This window comes from Ursus americanus, chromosome 21 (genome assembly GCF_024610735.1).
Source record: "Ursus americanus isolate L20-20 chromosome 21, mUrsAme1.1.p, whole genome shotgun sequence".
NCBI classification, from domain to species: Eukaryota; Metazoa; Chordata; class Mammalia; order Carnivora; family Ursidae; genus Ursus; species Ursus americanus.
The window spans coordinates 28,115,596-28,142,624 of record NC_142147.1 but is presented as its reverse complement, the minus strand read 5'-3'; the positions used below and the strand labels follow the sequence as shown (position 1 = coordinate 28,142,624).

At 38.7% G+C, this 27,029-nt stretch overlaps 1 protein-coding gene across 1 annotated transcript in view; it reads left to right on the top strand.

Annotated features, from left to right (window-relative positions):
• The first annotated feature begins 296 nt into the window (after positions 1-296).
• Positions 297-27,029, top strand: part of GLG1 (golgi glycoprotein 1) — a 146,787-nt gene continuing 120,054 nt past the window's right edge. Inside the window, exon 1 of the mRNA XM_045795981.2 lies at positions 297-767. Within this exon, the coding sequence (XP_045651937.1) occupies positions 327-767 (441 nt within the window). The 5' untranslated portion in view covers positions 297-326. The remainder of the gene's footprint in view (positions 768-27,029) is intronic.

Below are 27,029 nucleotides of genomic sequence, written 5' to 3'. Positions count from 1 at the left end.
ACACGCGACATACTCCACCGGCCATCTTGGTTGTGGCTATCCCAATTCCCTTTTATTTTTCTGTGACGACAACCAAGGGAATGAAGCAAAGCCGCCCAGCCCAGGCTTTTTAAGGAGCTCCAGCAATTCCCCCGGCAAAGAGCCTCCGGGGCCTAGGGCGTGGGCCATTTCAGGCGCAGCGTCTTCCAGGGCCCGGCTCCCCGCTCGCGGGTCGGCGCCGGACGGGGAGGGGCTCGGGCTGGCCCCGCCGGGCCCCGCCCGCGTCCCCGCCCCCTCATTTAAATACGCGGCGCCGGCGGGTGCGACGAGCTCGCCGCGGACCCAAGATGGCGGCGTGTGGACGTGTACGGAGGATGTTCCGCTTGTCGGCGGCGCTGCAGCTGCTGCTGCTCGCGGCGGCCGGGGCCCAGAAACTCCCGGGCCAGGGCGGCCACAGCCAGGGCCAGGGCCCGGGGGCCAACTTTCCGTCCTTTGTAGGGCAGACTGGAGGCGGCGGGCCGGCGGGTCAGCCGCTGCTCCAGCTGCCTCAGTCACCTCAGCTCCAGCACCAGCAGCAGCAGCCGCAGCAACCGCCGCAGCCGCCGCAGCCGCCTTTCCCGGCGGGTGGGCCTCCGGCCCGGCGGGGAGGAGCGGGGCCAGGCGGGGCTGGCGGGGGCTGGAAGCTGGCGGAGGAAGAGTCCTGCAGGGAGGACGTGACCCGTGTGTGTCCCAAGCACACCTGGAGCAACAACCTGGCGGTGCTGGAGTGCCTGCAGGACGTGAGGGAGGTGAGGAGGCGGGACGGGGCCGGGAGGGCCAGGCCTGGTGCGGGCCCGAGGGTGTTGCCGGCCTTGGAAGCCGCTGACGCCGGTCCGCTGCTTCTCTCTCCCCTCCTCTGTGCTTTGCTCGCTCCTTCCCTCCCCGTCCGTAACTAGCTCCCCGGCGCATTCCGAGAAGAGGACCCCACCCCCCATCCCTCATTCCCTCCCTGGTGCGGGGGTCTGGGACTCAGACCCTGGCTCCTGGCCGCTGTCTGCGAAGGCCCAGAGCCTGTTTATGTTTGCTCCGGTCTTTTGTGTGATGCTCTTAAGCACAGTAGCTCCTCGCCGAAGACCTGCTTAGAATTTGGCTATTTGTTTCGACTTGGACAGTTCGTAGCAGCCGTTTTAAACATGAAAAAATGGTTGGCGTACTTAAGCTGTTAAGAAATGGTCTGTTTATTGGCAGTAGATCAGGTTTGTTTAGGTAACTCAGGTTCTGTTCTGATGTGTATTGTAGTCAATACCGAATTTACCGTCTTTACCCCATTCTTTTATAATTCTCAAATTCCTCTTATCAATAGGATGTTGAAACTAATGTATGTCTTTTTTTTTCTTAATTTCTTTTGATCAATTTGTAGTGAATCTCAAGTTTAAGCTATTACTCCAAGTAAATTAGCGTCCCAAAGCTTGGAAAGTTGGGACAGCAGTCGAAGCTGTAATACCTATACAGTGTTTGTGACTGGGTTGTGGGATCTTGCCTTTCTGACGTCTGAATATGATTTTAGTAGTCTCTTTTAATGAAGTCTAGATTTGATATTCTTTAATGTGAGTCAGTTAACTGACATGTCTTCTCTAGATTTAATATTGCAGACATATTTGACAATTCTCAAAGTTTGGGAGCAAATCTGCTAGGGTTGTGGGTTTTGTGTTGTTGTTTTTTGTTTGTTTGTTTTTAAGGTTTAGCTGTATAGAATTAGACCTAAAGGTTGACAAATAGAATGAAACTGCTGCTTGATACAGTTTTGTTTGGGAAATTGTATCATCAGAATTGTCTAAGGTGTTCATGATCATGGCAAGATCACTGGTTTGTAGAAAATTGCTAGTCTTGGCAGTACGCCCCCCAACCCACCCCCCCATCCCACTGTGATACCTGCTCTAGTATTCTGTACAGAGTAATTCACAAGAGGAAAAGACATACATAATCAGAAGACAGAGAGAAAGGAAATTACCTGAGCTAACAGAAATGGTGGGGCCGCAGATGACTTCTCATCTACAACTTGAAGACTAGAAGGAAAATCCATTGTTATTCTTTATTCTTCAGCTACTTTTCTAGTAGATACAGCTGGGATTCTTAACTGTCAGGCTTTTTGGAATTGTCTGTTTGGTCTTTGAGGATGTATAATTGATGTTGTTCCCTCAGAGTAAGACCCTAATATTGGTGACCACTTTGTTAGTGGTTTGTGGCAGAAATAGGATGTTATTAGGGAAAGTGGCAGAAAGTGGCCCATGCTTGGAGTACACGTCTCTTTCTTTGTGTGCATTAGGGACATTTGAAAACCTCCACACTCAGGAGCAGGCTTTCTTTGTTGTGCAGAAGTGTGTAGCAGCATATGTAATCCATAAATAACAGATTTGACCACTTTTGGAGTCTGTTTAATTTTCTGCGTACTGTCTTGCATTACTTAGTGCAAAGAACCTGGCTTGAAAATGGAGTCCCTGCTCCACATTTGACTGTAAGAATCTCAGCAAAGATACTGTTTCAGTAACTAAGTTTTTCCTCCTTAATGGAGATGATGTATAAACTCTTTGAGGGTAGTTACTGGGTCGTCTATTTCCTTTGTAACTTTCCGGAGTACCTGATTCAGTGCTGAGACTCAGTAAATATTGCCAACACATTGAGGATGAATAAACTAATGAAGTCAGTTTTATGCTCCAGAGGAAGAAAAAGTGTCATGTAAATTGGAGGGGGCTATTCTGGGGAGCAGGGCTTTCCAAATTTACATTTTAGTTAATTTTCCTCTAATTTTATATACATAAAAGTTGCAAAAAGAATACCATGAACAACTGTGTATATTTTTCGGGAGGTCCAACTATTTTCTCTTTTCTTTTCTTTCTTTCTTCCTTTCTTCCTTTCTTTCTTTCAAGATTTTATTTATTTATTTATTTATTTGACAGAGAGAGAGTCAGCCAGCGAGAGAGGGAACACAAGCAGAGGGAGTGGGAGAGGGAGAAGCAGGCTCCCAGCGGAGGAGCCTGATGTGGGGCTCGATCCCGCGGCTCCGGGACCACGCCCTGAGCCGAAGGCAGACGCTTAAGACTGCGCCACCCAGGCGCCCCTCTTTCTTTCTTTTTTTTAATTTTTAAGTAGGCTCCATACCCAACGGGGGGCTCAAACTCACAACCCTGAGATCAAGAGTTGCATGCTCTAGGGACCGAGCCTGCCAAGCTTCTGGAGATGGAGCTATTTTTAAACTACTTTTTCTTTACTTTAAAGACAGCAAAAGAACATTTTAATCCACTTAGTTTGAGAATTAGTTAAATCTGATTTATGTGTTTGAAAGAGCATACCTGAATTAAAGAAACTGCCTAGGCACTCTTGAAGTGAAATTATGGAACATGTTTTGTATTTGCTTTTGGTAAGTAGTACTATTTGATAGGAAGTTGATATAATGTGCTGCTTTATCCCTTTGGGTTTTCTTTGGTTTTTTTTTTTGTTTCCTTCTTTATCCTTTTGGATACAGATTTGGAGAAGACTGTTTTCTGTGTACTTGCTATTAGAATTATGGAAAGGCAAAGTATTGTGAGTATTTAAATGGTAGTAAACATTTTTATTTTGAAACAGCATGGGGGTATATAGTGTTAAGTCTTAAGCTCAAATATTTTAAGATTTTCTCTATTGTAGTGTTCAAGGTTATGTGGTAATTCACTTACAAACTTGATTTGAAGATATTTTAAAATAATTTCTACTGATACTTTCAGTTTGTCTAATGTATCATATGCCAACAAATTAAATATCTAACTGTAAACTACAGTAAACCTGCATATAGACTATAGGTCACAGCTTTTCCTCAGTCACTTTGGCTGCTATTTTGAAGGTTATGTGTTATGTGAGGGATTTTTTTTTTTTTTGAACCCTGTCAGATGAGTCATGCTTTTTAAAAGGTCAAGTATACCCAGTGGGTCCACTATTAAATAGTACATGTAATGGTAGTAATGACGGGATAGTAGTCCTGGTTGTGTGTGTGTGTATGTTATATGTGTTATGTATACTTATGTATGTTAGGTTACATACATATGTATACATATAGAACTAGTAGTAGTGCTAGTCATAAAAAATAGAACAAGAATATATAAAAGGGAAAAGGAAAAATGTACCCTGGGCTATTCTACCAGGTAGAGGAATAATAATACCAAAGAAAGAGAGGTACTGCTTTGTAGTTAATATTTAATAAAGAGATAAAACATGCTTTATGTTGAGAGTAATTTTAAAATACTTTATATATTTTTGGCTGAAATGACTGGTATTATCTTGTGTTTAGAAGTTTTAGATGGGGGGGGCGCCTGAGTGGCTCAGTCCTTAAGTGTCTGCCTTTGGCTCAGGGCATGATCCCAGAGTTCTGGGATCGAGCCCCATATCAGGCTCCACTGCTGGGAGCCTGCTTCTTCCTCTCCCACTCCCCCTGCTTGTGTTCCCTCTCTCGCTGCCTCTCTCTCTGTCAAATAAATAAATAAAATCTTTTTTTTTTTTTTTTTTTAAAGAAGTTTCAGATGGAGACATTGGTTTCTTGGGAAAAGTTTATTACTGAAGTGCATAGTTTTTCTTAGGGTTTTTTTTTTTAATGTTTGTTTTTGTTAGGTTTTTTTATTTTTTTAACATTTTTATTTTTATTTTTTTAAGATTTTATTTATTTGGGAGAAAGAGATAGCGAGAAAGAGCAAGGGTGGGGAAGAGAGTGGAAAAGCCCCCGATGCGGGCAGGGCTCGATCCCAGAATCCTGGGATCTTGACCTGAGCAGAAGGCAGATGCTTAAATGACTGAGCCACCCTGGCGCCCCTGTTTTTGTTAGGTTTTAAAACAAAAAACTTTCTAATATGGAACATTTCAAGCATGCACAGAAGTGAATAGTATGGTGATTCTCCATGGATACATCACCCAGCTTCAACTATCTCTACGTTTTTTGTTCATTTGGCACAGGAGTTGGGAGACTGGCATATTTTAAAGCAAGTCCCAGACATATATCATTTCACTTTCTTTCTTTTTTTCCATTTCACTTTCTAGCTACCTCATTGTGTTTCTTTGATAAGGACTTCAAAAAATAAAACAAATGCAGATATTTAAGATGTACTATTTTACATATTAAACAACAATTAACATTTAAACATTACAGACTGTTGGGGCACCTGGGTGGCGCAGTGGTTAAGCGTCTGCCTTCGGCTCAGGGCGTGATCCCGGCGTTCTGGGATCGAGCCCCGCATCAGGCTCCTCCACTGGGAGCCTGCTTCTTCCTCTCCCACTCCCCCTGCTTGTGTTCCCTCTCTCGCTGGCTGTCTCTCTCTGTCAAATAAATAAATAAATAAAATCTTAAAAAAAAAATAAAAATAAAAATTTTTTAAAAAAATAAATAAACATTACAGACTGTAAACCCACTTTCAAACTCCATGTGAGCATTTTTATTACTCTATTCTTTAAATTTTTTTTTTATTTTTGAAGATTTTTATTTTTCAGTAATCTCTACACCCAACATGGGGCTCGAACTTACAACCCCGAGATCAAGAGTCTCACACTTTTTCAGCTGAGGCAGCCAGGTGCTTCTACTCTGTTCTTAACCTTCCATTTAACAGTACAAGATCATGTTTTGCACCATCTATATTATCTCATTTAATATTCTGGGTAGTCCTGTGAGGGTGAACGTCTTATTATCTTAGTTGAGAAATAGGCTCAGAGAGATGAAGTAATTTGTCTGATGTTATGTCCTAAGTGGTAGACCTGGTATTCAGCATGTTCTCTTTGACTTCAAAGTCATACACTTTGCAATCCACCATGGATGGTTGCAGCTAGGGAAATTGGTATGTGACTGTTGAGAATGCCAGGTGTTCAGAAATGGACACAAAATGAAAAGAGTTGCCTGGAATTAGAATCCTCTATTTCTTTACTACCGAGAACAATTGGGTAGCAACAGCTCCCATGCACTCGAATATTGTAGATTTCTCAGGGAGACAGACCAGCATTATTAGACAAAGTTAATTTAATTTCTAGTTTGAGCCCATCATGAGCAGAATTTCTGCTTAATGAAAACATTTTCAAATCCCATCTTACCTGAAGCAGGATTTGTACTAGTATAATGGAAGAATTTAGATATATTTCCCTACTGTTGGTACTGAATCCGTGGAACAGCACAAAGAGTGAGCTAGGACTAGAGCTGGCACTGCCATTAGCTAACCATATGACTGGGCAGGTCTTTTTACCACTTTGAGTTCTGGTTTCCTCATGTACTAAATGAGAGGTTTGGGTAATAGTACAGTTTCCAAAGACTTATTTATTAGAGAAAGCACGAGCACAAGCAGGAGGGAGGAACACAGGGAGAGTCTTAAGCAGACTTTGCTCTGAGCACAGAGCCCTACATGGGGCTTGGTCTCACAACCCTGAGATCATGACTGAGCGGAAGCCAAGAGTTGGATGCTTAACCGACTGCACTGCCCAGGCACCCAGTAAGATCCCTGTTATTTAACTTGTACAAGTTTCCTATATTCTCTATGTATATGTTGTATAGTTTTTAGGATTTATAAGTATACCATCTCCTGATTCCTCATTCATTCATGGATGGAAATAGTGATAGGACTAATGCAAATGGCAATTAATCCAAACGTTGTTTGGCTTTAGGATATGCTACGATTGTTTTGTTTGAGCCAACGTGGAATTTCCTCCAGTGCTAACTCTCAGTGGTTGGAAGCAATCTAACCACAAAATCAAGGCATTATTGATCTTTTATTATGAAAGAACACTAGTGCTTTAAGACACTACCACTGCTTATAGTTGGTTTGATAAATGAGATTGTGATCAAGAAACAGTTATATAAGAGAGTGTTAATCCCTTGGTGCCATCCAGACAGTAAATTGTTCAGGGCAATGAAAAGAGCACAAAATTAGGATTTAGACTTGAATAGAATCCGGCTTTGCTACTCTTAGCTTAAAAGTTTTTTTCTCCCTTAAGTTGTGACTGTTCAACCATGTCATAAGTAAAGATATACATGAATTCTTGAGTTTGATGTGCTACTTATATTTTTCTAATATACATTAAACAAAATATATGGCCATTAAAGTATACAGTACTAACACCATCTGAAATTATCTTTCTTACCTTCTATGGTACCTGCTTTGGAAAATACCAGGACTGGATTATCTCTTAAGATCCTTCTAGCTTTGATACTTCGTGATTCTGTGATCTGTAAGAATACAGTTATGTGCAAGAGAATGAAAAAAGCACAGGTGAAAAGGGGAGATACTTTAAAAAATTTAGGGGGTTGTACCAACTAAAATAGAGTTTGAGAATTTTTTCAGAGTCCAGATTATAAAGGGTCTTAGATGTACCACTAGCTTGTTCTCCAAGTAAAGCCCAGAAATGGGATGTGTTTTTATTCCAACCTCAGATAAAAATACTGATTGAGAGTTACTTGTAAAATTCCACTGTCATTGATGAGAAATACTTTTCTAAGAAGTCTGTTAATAGAGTGCTTAATAGTGTATAGTTGCTTAATAATTCATTGTTCTTTGGAAGAAAATAAAAATACTTGAACAGTCCAAAAGATGAAATGGTACATTTCTCTTCTGTACATTTCTCCTAATGTGTTCAAAACCAATTTAGTCAGCAACAATCAAAAAAAAAAAAAAATCTTCACCTGTTTATATAAGATACTTAAATATTTGAAAACTAAGCAGTTAAAATGGCTTATAGGATGTCATGCAAATTAATTTTTCTTCCTTAAGCAAACATTTATTGAATACCTACTATGTGTAAGACACTGTGCTTAGTGTTAGATGATATAAATACATGATAATAGTTAGCATTTATTGAAGGCTTTCTGTGTGCCCTGTGCTAAGGGACCAGATGTTTTCTAGGCACTATATCTCATTTAATCCTATTAGAGATATATTATTATTATTATTACTATTATTATTATTATTTAGTGAGGAGACTGCCTCAGGGCCAGTAAGTGGTAGAATTAAGATTTGAAAGCAAGTCTGTCCAACTACAAAATAGCTCATTCCTCTTCTATCCCTGTGGTAGTCCAGTGTGGTAGTCACCAGCTCTATGTAGCTGTTGAGCATTTGAAACATGAATAGTCTGAATTGGGATGTGCTGTGAGTGTAAAAGACACACTTCATTTTTAAAGACTTGGTACAAAAAAAACAAGTGTAAGATATCTCATTAATTTTTTATATTGATTACATGTTTAAATGGCATTATTTTGGATATATTGAGTTAAATACATTATTAAAGTCAATTTTACTTTTTATTTTTTTATATGACTACTAGAAAACATAAATAATAGATGTGGTTTACATTTGATTTCTAATGGACAGCACCGATCTGGAAGAAGAAAAAGAGATCTTTACTAAAAATTATTAATATAAGTTATAAAATAGTAAGTACCATAAACGAAGGATAAATGAAGTGCTAGGGCATATGCTAGAGGAAGTGGTTGGGAGGATCAGAAAAAAGCTTGTGAGTACTTTCCATTCTTCTTAAGTTGATTGTTCATATCATGAAATTCTTTTTTTTTTTTTTTTGGAAGATTTTATTTTTCAGTAATCTCTGCACCCACCGTGGGTCTTGAATACCACCCTGAGATCAGGAGTTGCATGCTGTACTGACTGAGCCAGCCAGGCGCTCCCATATCATGAAATTCTTAATTTAGCTACCTTAAAATGCCTCCTGATCTGGCATCATCCCCATGCCTAATTTATGAGTTGTAAGGGGTGCTCCTTCAACTTGAAAAGAGCAATACTCATAAAACCGGAAGTCAGTAAGTGGTTCAGCTTTATTTGGTTGACTTATAGAAATTGGAAACTTACGAAGGAATCTCAAGTGATGGCCCTCAGAACTGTGCCAGTTGCTAACTCTTGTATCTGCATTAAAATAGAGTGTGGAGGAACAAGAAGTGTGGACTGGAATCTAAAAACAATGAATTAAGAGAACCAGGCATCTATTTTTATTCAGCTTTAATAATTTTACTGAAATTAGAAAATTATGTTAGATTGATTGCATAGTATTTATAGTACGTTCTCCTAACGAAGACTTGAGTAACATGTATAACTCTGTAGGGGGAGGAGTCAGTGAAAACGGGTACTATCCTGAATTCCTGGATCTATACACTTGTAAAATAGAACAAACTCTTAAATTGTTTTTGTGTTCCTTAAAAATAACAAATGCGATATATATTTAGGATGATAAGTAAGATAAACAGTGAATTGAAATGATGTGGGAGAAAAATTAACTAGGAGAATGTGCATACAAGCTATAAATCAATTCAAATGCAAAGTAACAACAAGAAAGAAGGAAAGAAAAAAAATAATGATTAAAGAAAAATACAGAAGGTATCCACGAAGGTTTCTTTTGTAACTTAAGTTTAAACTAGAAAGAGCCTGCAAGTCAACAGAATCCCCAAAGTTCCTGCACTGTCCAAATCAGTTTTATAATGTGATAAATAATTGAAGTGGACAGAAACTTCAAGGAGGAAGAAGGGGATGTAGTGGAGGGTTTTAATCATGAACAAATCTGCCTTCTGTTAATTAGTACCATCTACTGAGCACACCTATTTAATACAAGAAATAAAAATCAGAATTACAGTCCTGGATTCAAATCCCAGCTCACTTACCACTTACTGTGACCTTGGACAAATTACTCTTTTCAACTTCAATTTTCTTATCTATAAAACTGAGATATGAAACCCACTCCCACAGGGTTATGGTGAGGATAAAATTTTTTAAAATATGTAGACCATGCATCAAATTGCATTTGCCCATAAATGGTCTTTCCTTTTCCTTTCTCTTTGTTGTTGCAGATGAAATCATTCAAGATAAGGTTTTGTGTTCACTGTGTTAAGAGAAATGTGAAGTGAATGTAATATGCCACACCTTTTATATAATAACTTCCTAGACTCCTTAGTGAAAACTTTAGTTGAACTTATTTGAAGAGTAAGGTTAAGAACATTTATAGTCTTTTTTTTTTTTTTTTTTTTAGTTTTCTTTCAGGATTTTTTTTTTTTTTTAAGTAATATTTACACGCAATGTGGGGCTTGAACTCACGACCCTGAGATCAGTAGTCGGATGCTCTTCTGACTGAGCCAGCCAGGCGCCCTGAGAACATTTAGAGTCTTTACTGAGTATTTAAAATGTGTGCACTTTGAGATTATGGAGTGCAAAGGAGTGAATTCTCTGGGTAAAGGAATTCAGTTCTGCCAAATGTTCTTTAATTCTCTTGGCCTAAATGATGCCTAAATTTGGAATATACAGCCTGTCAGACAAAGGAAAGTCCCGTTCTTAAATAGAAGAGGAAAAGAATTAGTTCTTCTATTCTGAAGACAGCATTACTTAACGCAGATCCTCCCTCTGTAGAATGAAATGACTAAGAACACAGTTTTTTATTAGTTGAGAAAAAGAAGGCATTGATTCTTTTTCCCTATTTTATAAAACCAGATAAATATAAAAATCACTGAAATTTTCCTGAAGATTGGCAGCTTTTCAGAGGGAAAGTAATATGTCAGGACTTTGATATTCTTAAGGTTGGAATATTCTCTGGGCTATGAGCAATCTATATTAAAATATAAATACAAAAATTAATCATACATTAAGGATAGTACAAAGTATTTACAGAATGCAAGCCTTCTTTCTGAGGTAATTAGGTAGCAGAGTTAGTTTTGAATAGTTCTGACACAGTTAAAATTCTACAGTCTCATATTATTAAAACTGATTTGATCTATTGGGACCTCACTGTTTGCCATGTGTATTGATAAAAGTTTTTGGTGTGTCTGGTTGTTGTTGTTTTATTATTATAAGAAGTTTCAAGAAATTATACTATTATATATTGATTTCCACCTTGAAAGTGTATCTAAAATAGGAGAAATTAGAACAGTGAGAACAGAAATCAGAAGAGATTGGTGTGATTCTTTCCCTTCTTATGGAGACAGATTTACATTCTTTAGTGCCATGATCTCTGCCTCCTCCTCCAGCTCTGCCTCCTGCTAGCTCATGCAACATCCTGCTGTTCCGTGTCCCCCACTCTCCCCATAGGTGGTGTAGTGGTACAGGCTTCCAGAGAGCATCACCTTACAGCTTGTGAGTTTACAGAGTTTTTGTGTAAATAATATTTGTTGGTAAAGATTTTATATTCAGTGATTTGGGAATTTTCTGCACCAGCATATTGTTCACTATCTTTCCCTTTGTATAACCCAGTGTCCCTCTCCCACTCCAGCTCTTCTTTAGGCATTGTTTTCTGGCCACATTGTTTTTATTAGATTGAATGAAGAATTACCAATATTTGGTAATATTTGACTTAGAAAAGCAGCAGTTTCATATGGTTCAACCTAATAGTTAAGATTTTGAGTAAATAATATCCGCCATTTGCAGCAATTCCATTGTTTACTTTTTTGTATCATCTTGAAATCAACAGTTAAGAGTGAGGAGATAGGATGAATTTGTCATTTTAGTGGAGAGCTTCATCTTGGGAGTCTCCCTGAGATGTTTTTCCCCTGAGCTTTTTACTTGGTTTATCTGCCCCCAGGACCAAAAGAAGACAACCAGTCTAGGTTATTTTAAACGTGTACTCATCATTTGTAAAGTATTTACTGAGCACTTACTGTATGGGTTAATTAATTAATAAGCAAGATTATTTGGCATAAAAAAGGTGACTTGAGAGTTTTGTTTCATATAATGTGTTGCAAAAAACTTAACTCTTGCAGTGGTAGAAGTGTGAAACCAGGTGCAAATATCAAAAAGGACCTTACCCAAATACACTTGCTTTTTAAAAAATGAGTGTTGGCCTAACAGTCTAATTAATCTGAGTCAAGTAAGTTGCTATCCAATATGTGATTTATGGAACCCTTTTTTTTTTTAAAGATTTTATTTATTTATTTGACAGAGACAGCCAGCGAGAGAGGGAACACAAGCAGGGGGAGTGGGAGAGGAAGAAGCAGGCTCCTAGCGGAGGAGCCTGATGTGGGGCTCGATCCCAGAACGCTGGGATCACGCCCTGAGCCGAAGGCAGACGCTTAACAACTGCGCCACCCAGGCGCCCCTATGGAACCCTTTTTTATGTCACTTGTAGCTCTTGATAAAGTATACAGTAGGTAGAGTAGATATCAGCCTTATTTTACAGATAAAAAAAAGGAATCAGATGGATTGTGATTTGCCCAATCACATAAGTATTAAAAAAAAAGAGCTTAGACTCCAACCCAAATCTTTTTAAATGTAAAGCCTCTTTCTGTGTTATCACATTGCTTTTCTGATAACTTTTACATTTACATACACATTTTTATTTTGTTTTTTATAAACTTTCCTATTTTTATTTAACTCTGTCAACAATATTTGAACATATACTATGTGCCATTGTTTCTTCAAATAGTTTTTCTGTGCCTCTTCTCCTGGGCTTTAATTTTACATAGGTTAAATTGCTTGCTATTGTCTTAAGTCTTGAGGAGATGTTCTTCATGCTGTCCTCCCTGCTGACCATTGTTTTCTTTCCCCACTCTGTTTCATTTTGGATAATTACTGTTGCTGTGTCTTTAGGTTCATTGATCCTTTCTTCTTTGGTTTTCAGTCTGCTATTAAAGCCATCTAGTGTATTTTTTATTTTCAATATTTTATTTTTCATCTATAGAAGTTTGATTTGGATCTTTTATATATATGATATAAATATATATATATATCTTTTATATATATATAATACAAGTATATATATTCCATTTCTCTATTATGTTAATGTACCATTTGTTTTTTTAACACTTTATTTTTAAGTAATTTTTTTTTAAAGATTTTATTTATTTATTTGACAGAGATAGAGACAGCCAGCGAGAGAGGGAACACAAGCAGAGGGAGTGGGAGAAGAAGAAGCAGGCTCATAGCGGAGGAGCCTGACGTGGGGCTCGATCCCAAAATGCCGGGATCACGCCCTGAGCCGAAGGCAGACGATTAACCGCTGTGCCACCCAGGCGCCCCTTAAGTAATTTCTGCACCCAATGTGGGGCTTGAACTCCCAACCCTGAGATCAAGAGTCATATGCTCTATCAGGGGCGCCTGGGTGGCACAGCGGTTAAGCGTCTGCCTTCAGCTCATGGCGTGATCCCAGCGTTATGGGATTGAGCCCCACGTCAGGCTCCTCCACTATGAGCCTGCTTCTTCCTCTCCCACTCCCCCTGCTTGTGTTCCCTCTCTCACCGGCTGTTTCTATCTCTGTCAAATAAATAAATAAAATCTTTAAAAAAAAAAAAGAGTCATATGCTCTATCACTGAGCCAGCCAGGTGCCACTTTCTTTATAGTCTTTTCCCCTCCCCTTCCTTTACAGTGTTGAGTGTATTTATAATGGCTCTTTTAGGGTCCTCATCTGCTAATTCCATCAGTTGTCATTTCTTGGTCTTTTTCTACTGATTAATTCTTCTTCTTATGGTCACATTCTCGTTTCTTTGCATGTGTGGTATTTTTTTTTTTTTAAGATTTATTTATCTTAGAGAAAGAAAGCATGTGCTTGCATGAGCAGAGAGAGTGAGAGAAGCAGAATCCCTGCTGAGTGGGCCTCCAGCTTACAACCCCTGAGATCATAACCCCAGCCAAAACTGAGTCTGGTGCTCAAACAACTGAGCCACCCAGGCTCCCCTACATGTGTGGCAGTTTTTAATTGGATATTGGCCACCATGTATTTTATGTCTTTGAGTGTTGAATTTTGTTGAATCCTTTAAAGAATGTTGGATTTTGCCTGGCACAGAGGTTATATGCAGATCAGTTTGAGCCTTTTGAGGCTTGCTTTTAAGTTTTGTTAGGTTAAGTCCAGAGCAGCCTGTAGTCTGTGCCTAATTTAACTCTGCTACTAAGATGTGGCTCTTCTGGGATTGTACCCAATGTCCTGACTTATATGAGGTCTCTCCTTTCAGGCTGGTGGGAATGAACTACTCCGTGCCTTGTGTAAGCATCAAGAATTATTTGGTCTATTTGCTTTTGTGGTTTTTTTGCCACCACACATGCAAAGGATAAGACAACACTCCGGGGGATCCCCTCTGCAGATATCCTGGGTTCTCTGTGTAGCTCTTTTTTCCAGCACTCTATTTTGCACGTTCTAGCCACCTTGAATCCATTGAACTTTGATTTCTTTCCTCTTCTCAGTGAGAATACTAGATTCTGTTTGGGCTCCCCTGTTCTGTGCTGTAGCCTAGAAACCCCAGACAGTAAGTTGGGGTAATCATAGGTTCACCTCGTTTCCCTTCTCTTAGGGATCATAAGCCATGCTGCCTATTGTCCAGTTACTGAAAATTATTTCATATATTTTGTCCAGTAGTTAATTACTATGGAGGCAGTTCTTGTAATAATTAATCTTTCATAAGCAGCAGTAGAAATCACCATCACTTGAATTTTAACTTCTGACATATCAAATGGGATTGAGTGGGGAGAATTTGATAGAAAAGGAGATCATGAATTATTTATTAAAATTGTAAATATATGTATGTATCTTTTGACCCAACAGCCCTACTTCTGAAACTTTATATATCACAGTATGATCAATGTGTAGGAAGTATTTTATTGAGGCTTTTTTTGGTAATTGCAAATAATTGGAAATAACCCAACAACCCTTCAATAAGGGAGTGATTAAATATATTATGTGTATCCATACAATGAGCTATTGTATTATTGTGGAAAAGAAGGTATTTACATGAGGTATGGAAAAATCTCCAAGATCTATTATTAAATTATTTGCTTGTATTTGCATTAGAATGCTCTGGAAGGGGGAGCCTGGGCTGCTCAGTCGTTAAGCATCTGCCTTCAGCTCAGGGCGTGATCCCAGAGTCCTGGGATCAAGTCCCACATCAGGCTCCTCTGCTGGGAGCCTGCTTCTTCCTCTTCCTCTCCCACTCCCCCTGCTTGTGTTCCCTCTCTCGCTGGCTGTCTCCCTCTCTCTCAAATAAATAAATAAGATCTTTAAAAAAAAAAAGAATGCTCTGGAAGAATACAGAGAAACTAGGCTAATAATGGAGGATAAAAATTTGTGGGAAACTTTCCACTATATTATTTATATTTTTTATTAAAAAATTTTTTGAGCCAGTTATATGCTATCTATTTGATATTTTTAAAAAATTAAGATAACAAAAGATCTTTATTGCCCTTTGTTGACAAAACTACCTTAGCACAAGAGTGCCACAGGTATAATTTCATTATGTGTCGAGGGGTCAGCTTCTCTGTAACTGGGTCGTGCCAAGGCTTTTACTAACTTAGAAGATAAAAGATTTCCTTTCAGTTAATGTATTATTTAGGGCAAAACTAACTCCCCATAGTAAACCCCAAAATATCAGTGGCTTAATGCAAGAGAAGTTGAGGGAACTATCAGCGGTCTGGTGATCCAGAGACCCTGGTTCCTCCCATCTTGTGCTTTTGCTTCTTAGGGCTTCAGAACCCCTGCCTGCCTGCTCCTGTTTTTTTTTTTTTATTTTATTTTTTAATTTTTAATTTTTTTAAAAGATTTTATTTATTTATTTGACAGAGAGAGAGCGCCAGCGAGAGAGGGAACACAAGCAGGGGGAGTAGGAGAGGAAGAAGCAGGTCCCTGCTCCGCTCTAGGACCCTGGGATCACGCCCCGAGCCCAAAGGCAGACGCTTAATGCTTAACGACTGAGCCACCCAGGCACCCTCCCACTTTTTTTAATCCTTATTTCCCTCCCCATCTTTATTCCTTCCATAGAATTCACATACTATAAAATTCACCCTTTCAACCACCTTCTCTCGAAAGCCCTAGCCCTGAGGTGATGACTGTGTCGTTCCCATTCCACTGATGAGAACTTTTCACGTGCAGCACCTAGCTGCATGGGGGAGTGGGTAAGCACTCCCAGTGACAGTTTGGCACTGTGAAAAGGGGAGCACACAGTTCTGGCAGACAGTTAGCAAGCTCCATCGCAGTTGTCTGGGCAAGTCAGATCAGGTTCATGTGCCAGCCTTTGATTTGTCATATTAAGAAGTTAACGTTCCTTCCATTTTCTCTAGGAAAGTGAATGTTGTTGATAAATAATCAAGGTTTTTCTTTTCTTTTTTTTCCTACTCTAAATGTGTAGAAAGGGGGGCGCCTGGGTGGCACAGCGGTTAAGCTTCTGCCTTCGGCTCAGGGCGTGATCCTGGCGTTATGGGATCGAGCCCCACATCAGGCTCCTCCGCTATGAGCCTGCTTCTTCCTCTCCCACTCCCCCTGCTTGTGTTCCCTCTCTCGCTGGCTGTCTCTGTCGAATAAATAAATAAAATCTTTAAAATAAATAAATAAATAAATGTGTAGAAAGGGAGATACTTTCTTGTGATCAGTTTTCTGTGTTACAGTCTCTGATTTAAAGTATGGAAGCAGTCTCAGCAGTGCATATTGATCTCAGTTCTAATTTTATAATACTTGCTGAGGGTCAGTATCTTCCTGTCCCTGGTCATTGAGCCCCAAGCCCCAGGTTAATGAAATACTCTCCTTTCTTCCTCTCTTTCTTGGTGCTCTGTGTTTTGTTTTGTTTTAAAGATTTTATTTATTTATTTTAAAGCGAGCCAGTGTGTGTGGGGGGGGGGGCAGAGGGAGAGGGAAAGAGAATCCTCAAGCAGATTCTCCACTGAGTGGGAGCCCGATGTGGGGCTCGATCCCATGACCCCAAGATCATGACCTGAGCTGAAACCAAGAGCTGGCAGCTTAACCAACTGAGCCACCCAGGTGCCCCGGTGCCATGGTTTTTAATCCATCCTTCCAACCTCCTTCTCCTGGCAGCTAGGGGATTCCTCTTTTCTTCTGTGTTTGCCTGCACCTTTAAAAGGGCTTTGTTGATAACTGTTTATTGATGAAGGCTTTTCAAGTTCTGTTCTTAACTGAAGAACATACATATTGCTAGAACCTGAAGTTGTTGACTTTTGAGGTAACTTATTCTTTTGATGTTGTGTAAAAGGGATGAGGAGATAGATTAACATTTTTTGGGCAACTCCTATGTGCTTGTGTACATTATCTTGTTTAAGCAGCACTGTTCCTAAGAGATACATTTAGCTTTGGCCCCCATTTTATTATGAAAAGTTTCAAGCATACAGAAAAAGTTTTTAAAAATAGTACATTGAAAAAAAATCATACATTGAACACTTACGTACTCAATCACTGAAATTCTACCATTAACATCTTACTGTTTTTATCACATAAAGACGTTAGTTTTAAACATGTAAGTTGTATGAAAAATTGTATTCCATGTCAATTTTAATTCATAACTTTTATTGTGTTTACTAAAATAAAACATCCTCCTACTGCCAGAAGTTAAAAAATCTTGTATCTTAGTAGAAAACAACTGCATCCCTCCTGCCCCCAAAGTGCCTTAAAGTGGTTAGGAAAACCAGTATCTTTTCTGAAGTGGGGTTGCTTCATTCTGCTCTGGTTAGCCAATATTCTTAGACTTTCCTTTTTTCCTCAGTTTCCTTTCTTTTCTTTTTTTTTTTTAATAAGATTAATTTATTTGAGAGAGAGAGAGGGAGAAGGAAGGAGAGAGGACGGGAAAGGGCAGAGGGAGATAATCTTCAAGCTGACTCCCTGCTGAGTGTGAAGCCCAATGCAGGGCTCGATCCCAGGACCCATGAGATCACAACCTAAGCCAAAACCAAGACCTGGTCACTCAGCTGACCCAGCCACCCAGACACCCCCTTTTCTCTTTAGTTTCTGAAGAATTTTTTTAACAGTTGCCTATTTCTGGATGTGTTCTTTCCCTTGTTATAAGTATCAGTTTATGTAACCTAAAAGGAATTCCAGATGCTTTAAGGCATACCAGACTTGGGAAATTGAGCTTTCTCCTGAATGGCAGACCCTGCAGCAAGGCATGGCAAGCCAAATTGATACACGTTGAAACTTTTGCTATTATACATGAGAGTTTAACAGTGCCGTATGATGGTGATTTATAGATTGCATTGAGGTAGTGATAGATTTATTCTTTTTTTTTTTAAAGATTTTATTTATTTATTTGACAGAGATAGAGACAGCCAGCGAGAGAGGGAACACAAGCAGGGGGAGTGGGAGAGGAAGAAGCAGGCTCATAGCGGAGGAGCCTGATGTGGGACTCGATCCCATAACGCCGGGATCACGCCCTGAGCCGAAGGCAGACGCTTAACCGCTGTGCCACCCAGGAGCCCCGATAGATTTATTCTTTAAGTTAATTAGAACATAGCAAGGATGATGTAGCAAAAATGGAGAATAATTGTTACTCTGAGCCAGTATCCTCCATCACCCAAAATAATTGTTTAATAATTTAGTTATAATAATAGTTTGTATGGAATGTTGTTAACCTTTTGAAATGTTTAATTTACTTTTTTTTTTTTAACGATTTTATTTATTTATTTGACAGAGAGAGACAGCCAGTGAGAGAGGGAACACAAGCAGGGGGAGTGGGAGAGGAAGAAACAGGCTCCTAGCAGAGGAGCCTGATGTGGGGCTCGATCCCAGAACGCCAGGATCACGCCCTCACCCAAAGGCAGACGCTTAACGACTGCGCCACTCAGGTGCCCCAAAATGTTTAATTTACTTTTAAAAAATTCCATTATTTTGTTTCTCCATTGGTTGATTGAGAGATCAGTCTTCTGTAATGATAAATGAATTCCATTGACATGCTAAAGTCTAGGCATAGATTTATTCTTGCTGTACAGTGCCTATATTTCTTGGATTCCGAAGTTGGCTGTTAGCTGGAGGTTTCTAAGAGTCAATCAGTATGATTGGATATATGTTAAAATGCTGTTGGTATTCGTAATGACTCCTTTTTGCCAGAAGAACATTTAAAATGTAGGGTTCTAGTTTATTTTTTCTTTCTTATGTGGTTAGGTTACAAATTAGAATACTTGTGAAATGATGCTACTTGTTGAGGGAAACAAATTCATTTATATAATGTATTTATATAACATTTATATAATATTTCCCCCAAAATGGTTAATTTCTTTCCTTGCAACACTTAAAAATTCATCACATTTTCAGCAGAGAAAATGAAAGCAGATTCAGCCATGGAGAATGTTTGCTATCAGCACAGAAACAAATTATTCAAGAAATAGTTGTGTGTATAGTTTTTGCAACAAAATTTGGTCGCTTTGCACATAATCAAAGTGGTGATGCCCATTATTTAGTGTTTATTTGTATTTGTGTTTTAAATTTTTCCACCAGCAAACTGAATAATTGCTGAGCAAACACTTAAAGTTACTCATTGAAATGGACTCGATATCCAATTAGGGATGTCTTACAACTTAGTGTAGAAGGTATTGTTCAGGCCACTATGCCTGTTCTGCTAGTGATGCTGTATTTATTGATGAAGTAAAGGAAGGTATTTATTTTAACTAAGTATGAACATATATAATATTTTTTAAAACTTTGAATCAGAAAATCGTAGATTCTAAATTGTTTTGTGTAGGTCAATTTGGTGAGCTTCAGTTTCTTTATAAAAATGAGCAGTTTTAAGGCATAAAGGTTAAGTGATGTGTGGTGTGCCTGGGTGGCTCAGTCGGTTAAGTGTCTGCCTTCTGCTCAGGTCATGATCTCAGGGTCCTGGGATTGAGTCCCGCATCGGGGCTCCCTGCTCAGCGGGGAGTCTGCTTCTCCCTCTCCCTCTGCCTGCCAGTCCCCCTGCTTATGCTCTCTCTCTCGCTCTCTCTCACGTGCAAATAAATAAATAAAATCTTAAAATAAGTTTTTTTAAAAAAGGTTAAGTGATGTGTGATCTGAAAGCATTTGGTGAACTAGAAAGCTTCGTATGGGGTATAAAGAACTCTACTACTGATCAGGATGTTCTGTGGGAGTTGGCAGATTATGTCAATTTAGCATTACATGGAAGAATTATAGCTCTTTCATTCAAGGTTTGGAACAGTTTATCAACAAGTATTAAAAATTATTTTTAGAATATTAAAAGGAAGTATTCCCATTAATGTATGATTAGTTAATTTGATATTTGTGTGTAAACTTGGATTTGATTTAATACTTTGGATTAGACTTTATAAGCAGCTTTTTATGTTAACGATAAGAACTTAGTGATAGAGATCTCTTGCTGTGATGTGCCTTCACCATTTGGTTTAGCTTGAGGGCCTAGACCTCTGTCTGTATTTGCTTTAAGCTTTTATCCAAGGCAATTATATTAAGTACCATTTTTAAAACACATTCTTTGTTTATCCTACTATACCATTCTTATACCCTTTCTCCTTCATTTCAATTTTGGGCAAATTACCTAATGTCTCTGAATTTAATGTAAGACTGGTGATTAAACCCAGAATAGTTGGATTCCTTGTTTAGTTCTTTTTGAAAAACCGAATTGGAATTCTTAACTAAAAATTTGTGGTAAAATTCCCACCGTCCTTTTTGAATTTAGATATGGTGTAAGGACAGGTTTATTTTATAAAATTTGAGGAGTGTGACTGTTAAGGTGTTTGTGTTTTGTTTTGTTTTTTTTAGTAGTGTTTAATCATGAACTGAGGTCCATTTCATTCTCTAAAAGCACTAAATTTAGCAAGACTATTTGATAGTCTTCCCTTGCCTGCAAAATTTTGGGGTCATATTGTGATTTTCTAGTGGTGTGGTGCCTGCCTGATGTCCACTTGTTTGTTTTTCTAATCCAGAGGTATTCTAACTTTAATAACGCAGCTTTTTAGTTCAGGAAGTTCTTTGTATTGAAACATGAATAAAATTATGCAGGCACGGGGGCGCCTGGGTGGCGCAGTCGTTAAGCGTCTGTCTTTGGCTCAGGGCGTGATCCCGGCGTTCTGGGATCGAGCCCCACATTAGGCTCATCCTCTGGGAGCCTGCTTCTTCCTCTCCCACTCCCCCTGCCTGTGTTCCTTCTCTCACTGGCTCTGTCAAATAAATAAATAAAATCTTAAAAAAAAAATTATGCAGGCATGGGATTAAATCACTTAGTAGTATAAGTGTTTTAAAAAGAATCTTTTAAAAAATTGGTAGTATTTCTTTCTGTGTAGATCTTTATAATAATGTGAAAAATCCATCTGGGGAAAACATACTTGCCTTAGAAACCACAGTTTATTTATTTTTATTTTTAAAGATTTTATTTATTTGAGAGAGAGTGAGAGAGAGCATGAGAGTGGGTTGAGGAACAGAGGGAGAAGCAAACTCCCTGCTGAGCAGGGAGCCCAGCGTGGGACTCCACCATGGGATTCTAGGATCAGGACCTGAGCCGAAGGCAGCTGCTTAACTGACTGAGCCACCCAGGCACCCAGAAAACACAGTTTAAATTACTGGATTTAAATAATGAGAAACTAAGCCACTTGATTGTGTTATATACTATTTTCGTAAAGATTTTAGTATCATAGCATAGTGACACAGTGTGGTTGGCTTTTTTTATTTTAAAGTATATGTTTTGTATATTTTGTATAGAAAAAACTTTTTGAAAAGGAAATGTGCAGTTTCTTAATGGTATATTAATAGATTTTTCTGATATTGAACTAGTCCATCTCTTCTTTTAGATAGCAGAATTTAGTTTGCTATAATTTTACTTAGAATTTTTGAATCTGTGATCATTAGAATTTAAGGACAGATTTATAAAATGGAACTTTCTGAGACTATGATCAATAGGAATGTTATAAAAAATAATACTAATCATACCTTCTAAGAAATATATCCTAAGAGATGGTTTGTAAATCTGTTGCCAACAAGACTTGCTTAATTAATGTCAGGCATTTATGATGCAATTAATAGTAACATTTCCAAGGTAATATTACTGGTGGTGGTTTGCATGGAAGAATAAAGGAGAGTCAAAGAGAAGAATCAGTATTTTTCAATACATGGCCGGTGGGAACGGCTGCCCTGAGTAGCTGACATTCGTGTTCATGGCAGATTGAGCTCTTTAGTGAAATGTCTACATAAGTTTAGATCTGTTTTTGAGAGAAATAGCAAGTCAGTGAAGATTATTGGGTAGGAGAATGGCATGGTAAAATAGTTAAGGAAATTATTCTTGTGTGCAATGTGGATTGAAGTAAGGAAAATCTGAAGGAGCTCAATTTTGAGTAAGCTGCTTTTGTAATTAAACTGTGAAGTAAAGACCCGGACTATGGTGAACTAGTATGAGATGAGGATGGGATTGATGGGAGACTCATTACCTAGGAAAAATTTAGAGTGCTTTTGTTCATTCATTTGACAGCTTTTGGGTAAATATTATTTATTCCATGTCCAAAACTTAATGATAGATGCTGGGAATATGGTGACTATCATACCCCTCACCTCCTACTCTGAAAAGACATGATCCCTGATCTTAAGGAGTTCACCATCTAGTGGAGACGGTAGCCATTAAAGAATTACACAAATCACAAAATAAATGGAAAATTATAGCTATGATAAGTGCTATGAAAGAGAGAGATGTGGACATTTGGCTAGTCAGAGAGTCAGTTAATGTTTTCCTGAGAAAATGATGATTGAACTGAAGAAACAGTGGAATTTAACCAGGTGACAAGAAGTCAAAGTTTAACTGTTAGGCTACCCCCAAAAATATATAATTCTTAGTTTGTGTTGAATTTGAAATGACAGCCAGGTATTTCAAGCAATTTCTAGTAAAAGGATGTAAATTTGGAACTAAATCTTGAACTGAGTCTAAATTTTAGTCGTTCAGCTTAGAAGGCTATAGTTGGAGGTATAAAAGTGGTTGAGGCCTCTTAAGAATGTGTAAGTAGAAGAGTATGATTGCAAGGACTGAGCCTGGGCAATGCTCACAATTGAGGGTTGGAAAGAAGCTTGCGGAGGGAATTACAGGGAACAGAAAGAGTGGTTGAGAGTTAAAAGAAGATTAGAAGAGTTTAATTGTGGAAGCCAAGGAGGGAATTTTTAGTTGGGGGAGCCAAGGAAAGGGAGATTTGAAAGGAGGTGGTAGTTATCACTAGGGTAAATAGAATAATAGTTAAGGTTAATGACTGAGAAAAGAGCATGGTTTTTGGTAAAATTGAGATAGAACAGTTTCTGTAGAACCCAAATTTGAATCTGTTCCAGGAATTCGGTAGTGGTGACAAGAGGTGAGAATAGGTGGAAGGGAGGATATTCCAGTTTTTTTTTTTCAAGATTAAGGAGATCTATTTTAGTTTAAAAGAAACCAGTAGAAGGTGAAAGATTGGAGATGCTGAGAAGGAAGAAGATGAATATAAATGCTCATGAAGAAAGAAAGGAGGGGGGAGATTCAAATCATTTGGTGACAGAAAACATGATTTATAATTTTTTAAGAACTTAAGGCTATAGCCCTTAAGAATTTCAGAAATCTTACCAGTTCCCAAGAGAGTTGCTATCTCAGGTTGCCATGATCCACAGAGTAAAGATTATTCTGCTTTTCTTCCTTTTCTCCTTCCTCAGAACTGTTTTATTCTGAAGTTAAATTTCAGCAAAAGTAGAGATGTTTAACTCTGTTGTCCAAAATAATTGTGTAGCTGCTTTCTAAATTGTCACTGTGTCGATTAATATTGCAGGGTAGTTTTGGGGTGAGGCCAAACACCTGGGGCTTTGCGCTCCACAAATAATGTTTAGTAAGCCTGGATGACCTCTAGGAAAGTGGATCAGAAATGGCTTAAATGCCATTCTGTAGTAGATTCAGAAAAGTTGCGAAAAGCACCGTAAGTAGCTACTGTAAAGAAGAATTGTAGCTTTGGGAATGCATAGTGTCAGGATTAGTAGGAGTGAACATTCTGGATCTAGCTAGAGGTTTTTCACACTTGAGCTTAGCCAGAAGGCCAAGAAGTGATACCTAGAAGTTTTTCAATATGTTGTTTAATACCTGAACTTTATCAGTGTCTCACCTGATTTTGTGTCTGTGTAGAAAGACCTGACTTTTTGGGCTCTACTGAGTATATATGCTTGCTTGTAGCAGAACAGTGTTGTATTCTCAATTCCCAGCCCAGTGCCTCTTATGTGCTCAATAAATCCTTGATGGAAAAAGAAAGTAACTTTTTACTGGCTGTGAGTAATTAGAAAATTATTTTAAGTTTCGCCGCCACTAATGCAAACAAGGAATATCTTGTTTTGTATAGTTTATTTTCAAACTTGGCATCTATCCTACTGTTTTTTGTTTGTTTTTTTAGAGAGAGAGAGGGTGTGCATGAGCAGGGCGGGGGAGGGGGAGAGGAAGAGGAAGGAAGAGAGAGAGAGAGAGAGAATATGAATCAAGCAGGCTCCATGCTCAGCACGGAGCCTGCGGCAAGGCTGGATCCCACGACCCCGAGATCATGACCTGAGCAGAAATCAGGAGTCAGACGCTTAACCCACTGAGCCATCCAGGCGCTCCCCCTACTGTTTGTCTTACTCTTGTACCAGCAGCGTACAAGTTCAAGAACAACCTAAAACTATGCCATCCATTTTTTCCCACTTTTTTTTTTATTGCACTTCATATTTTATTGTGGTAAAGTATATACAAATAGAATTTAGCATTTTAACTATTTTAAGTATTCAGTTCTTAAGTACATTCACATTGTTGTTAAACCATCAATCACCACCATCCACCTTCAGAACTTTAATCATCCCTAACTGAAAGTCCCTACTTCTTAAACACCAACTCTGCATTCTGCCTGCCTCCAGCCCCTGGCAACCACCATTCTTTCTGTCTCTGAATTTGACTATTCTAGTACCTCATGTAAGTGGAATCATACAATATTTGTCCTTTCGTGTCTGTCCTATTTCACTTAGCATTAATGTCTTTAAGGTTCATCCATGTTTTGGCATGTATCAGAATTTCTTTATTTTTTATTTTATTTTATTTTTTTAAAGATTTTATTTATTTATTTGACAGAGAGAGACAGCCAGCTTTTTTATCCAGTTTTTCTAATATCATTTGTTGAAAAGACTGTCCTTTCCCCCACTGAATGGTCTTGGCATCTTTGTTGAAAATCATTTGATCATATATGATAATGTTCCTTTCTGGGCTCTTTATTCTCTCCTATTGGTCTATGTGTCTTTATGCCAGCACCACAGTTTTAAGGCTTTGTGATAATTTTTGAAATCAGTAAGTGTGTGAGAGCTCAAACTTTGTTCAGGATTGTTTTGGCTATTCAGGGTCCCTTGAGATTCTATATGAATTTGAAGATAGATTTTTCAAAAAACATTATTGGGACTTTGATAGGGATTGCACTTAATTGTAGATCTTTTTGGTAGTATTGACAATATTGTCTTCCAATCCATGAACATGGGATGTCTTTCCATTTATTTGTGTCTTTAATTTCTTTCCACAGTGTTTAGTGGTTTTCAGTGTACAAGTCTTTCTTCTCCTTGGTTAAGTTTATTCCTTTGTATTTTTTTTTCTTTTTGATGCTATTGTAAATGAAATCGTTTACTTAGTTTCCTTTTCAAATCCTTCATTTCCCTGAGTTTTTTAATCTCAAGCTTGACCACACTGAGCCTGGAGCAATTGTCAGTTACAATTCCTGTGTTCCCCTGGGTGCTGGATCCAACAACAGTCTTCTGCTCCTGGGCTTCGGCTTCCGGTAAGCTGTGATTCTCTGTATTTGTCTGTCTCTCCAATTTTTGGCCAAGAGTTTACCCCTATGACGTCGGTTCTCTTCTGGATCTAAGAAGAGTTGTTAATTCTTAGTTTGTTCATCTTTTTTCTTGTTGTGAGGCTAGAAGTGATGAGGGGCACGTGGGTGGCTCCATCGGTTAAGCGTCTGCCTTCAGCTTAGGTCATGATCCCAGGGTTCTGGGATCGAGCCCTGCATAGGGCTCCCTACTCAGAGGGGAGCCTGCTTCTCCCTCTCCCTCTTCCTGCCACTCCCCCTGCTTGTGCTCTCTCTCTCTGTCAAATAAATAAATAAAATCTTAAAAAACAAAACAAAACAAAGAATAGGAGTGATGATTTCGGAGCTCTATATATATCGGCCCAGAAACCAGAAGTCTCCTAGGCTGTCTTGTACTTTTTTAATCCTAGCCCTGAAGTCACTCACTTCTCCAAGGAGTTCTCTTTCCTTTTAGTGGAGAATGATATTTAGAAGCCAAGGTCCAAGTACTAGATGTGCTCATTGCTTCTGAAGTGTTACTGCTTCAGCAGGCAAATGTATAAAGTGTATGTGTGTGTTTCTGTGTATTTACATAAATACATTCATATGTACATATGCATATCCATATGTGTGTATATATACACATAGACATCTATTCGTATCTCTGTGTGTAGACACACATGTTAAAAAGTGATTTTTATTCATATTGATGCCTCTAGTACTACAGGGTTCATTCTAGCTTCCATGTTTATAATTTCCTTCTATCGCTTCCTGTCATCCTCAAATTATTTATTTATTTGTTGAATCCTATAATAGAGTTAAAATAATTTTAGAATGCTAAACTATGCCGTTATGAGAAAACAAACCTACTAGAGTTCAGTATTTGTTTACAGCTCTTTTTGTCATTGGACAGAAGATATATAGCCAAAATACTGTGTTCATGAGCCACTCAAGTTATTCTCCCTCCTCCTTACTTCTCTCTTTATACTTGTTCTCATTTTTATAGTTAGGTTCATTTTCTTTCTTTCTTTCTTTTCTTTCTTTCTTTCTTTCTTTCTTTCTTTCTTTCTTTCTTTCTTTCTTTTTTAAGATTTTTATTCATTTGAGAGAGAGACAGAGAGACAGAGACAGAGAGAGCACAAACAAGGGGAGAGGCAGAGGGAGAGAGAGAAGCAGGCTGCCTTCTGAGCAGGGAGCCTGATGGAGGACTCGATCCCAGGACTCTGGGATCATGACCTGAGCTGAAGGCAGATGCTTAACCATCTGAGCCATCCAGGCACCTTAGGTTCATTTTCTTTTCTTTTCTTTTTCTTTTTCTTTTCTTTTCTCTTTCTCCTTTTTTTTTTTTTTTTAAAGAGAGACAGCAGAGGGATAGAGAGAGAGAGAATTTTAAGTAAGCTCCACACCTAGCGCAGAGCCGATGCGGGGCTTGATCTCGCAACCCTGAGGTCATGGCCAAAGCCAAAATCAAGAGTGGGGCACTTAACAGACTGAACCACCCAGGCGCTCCCATTTTTTTTTCTTCTTTTAATTGCATTTTTCCCTCCCCCATCTTATTTTAAAAATTTTGAGTCAGTAAAAATAATATGGTTCTAGGGGCACCT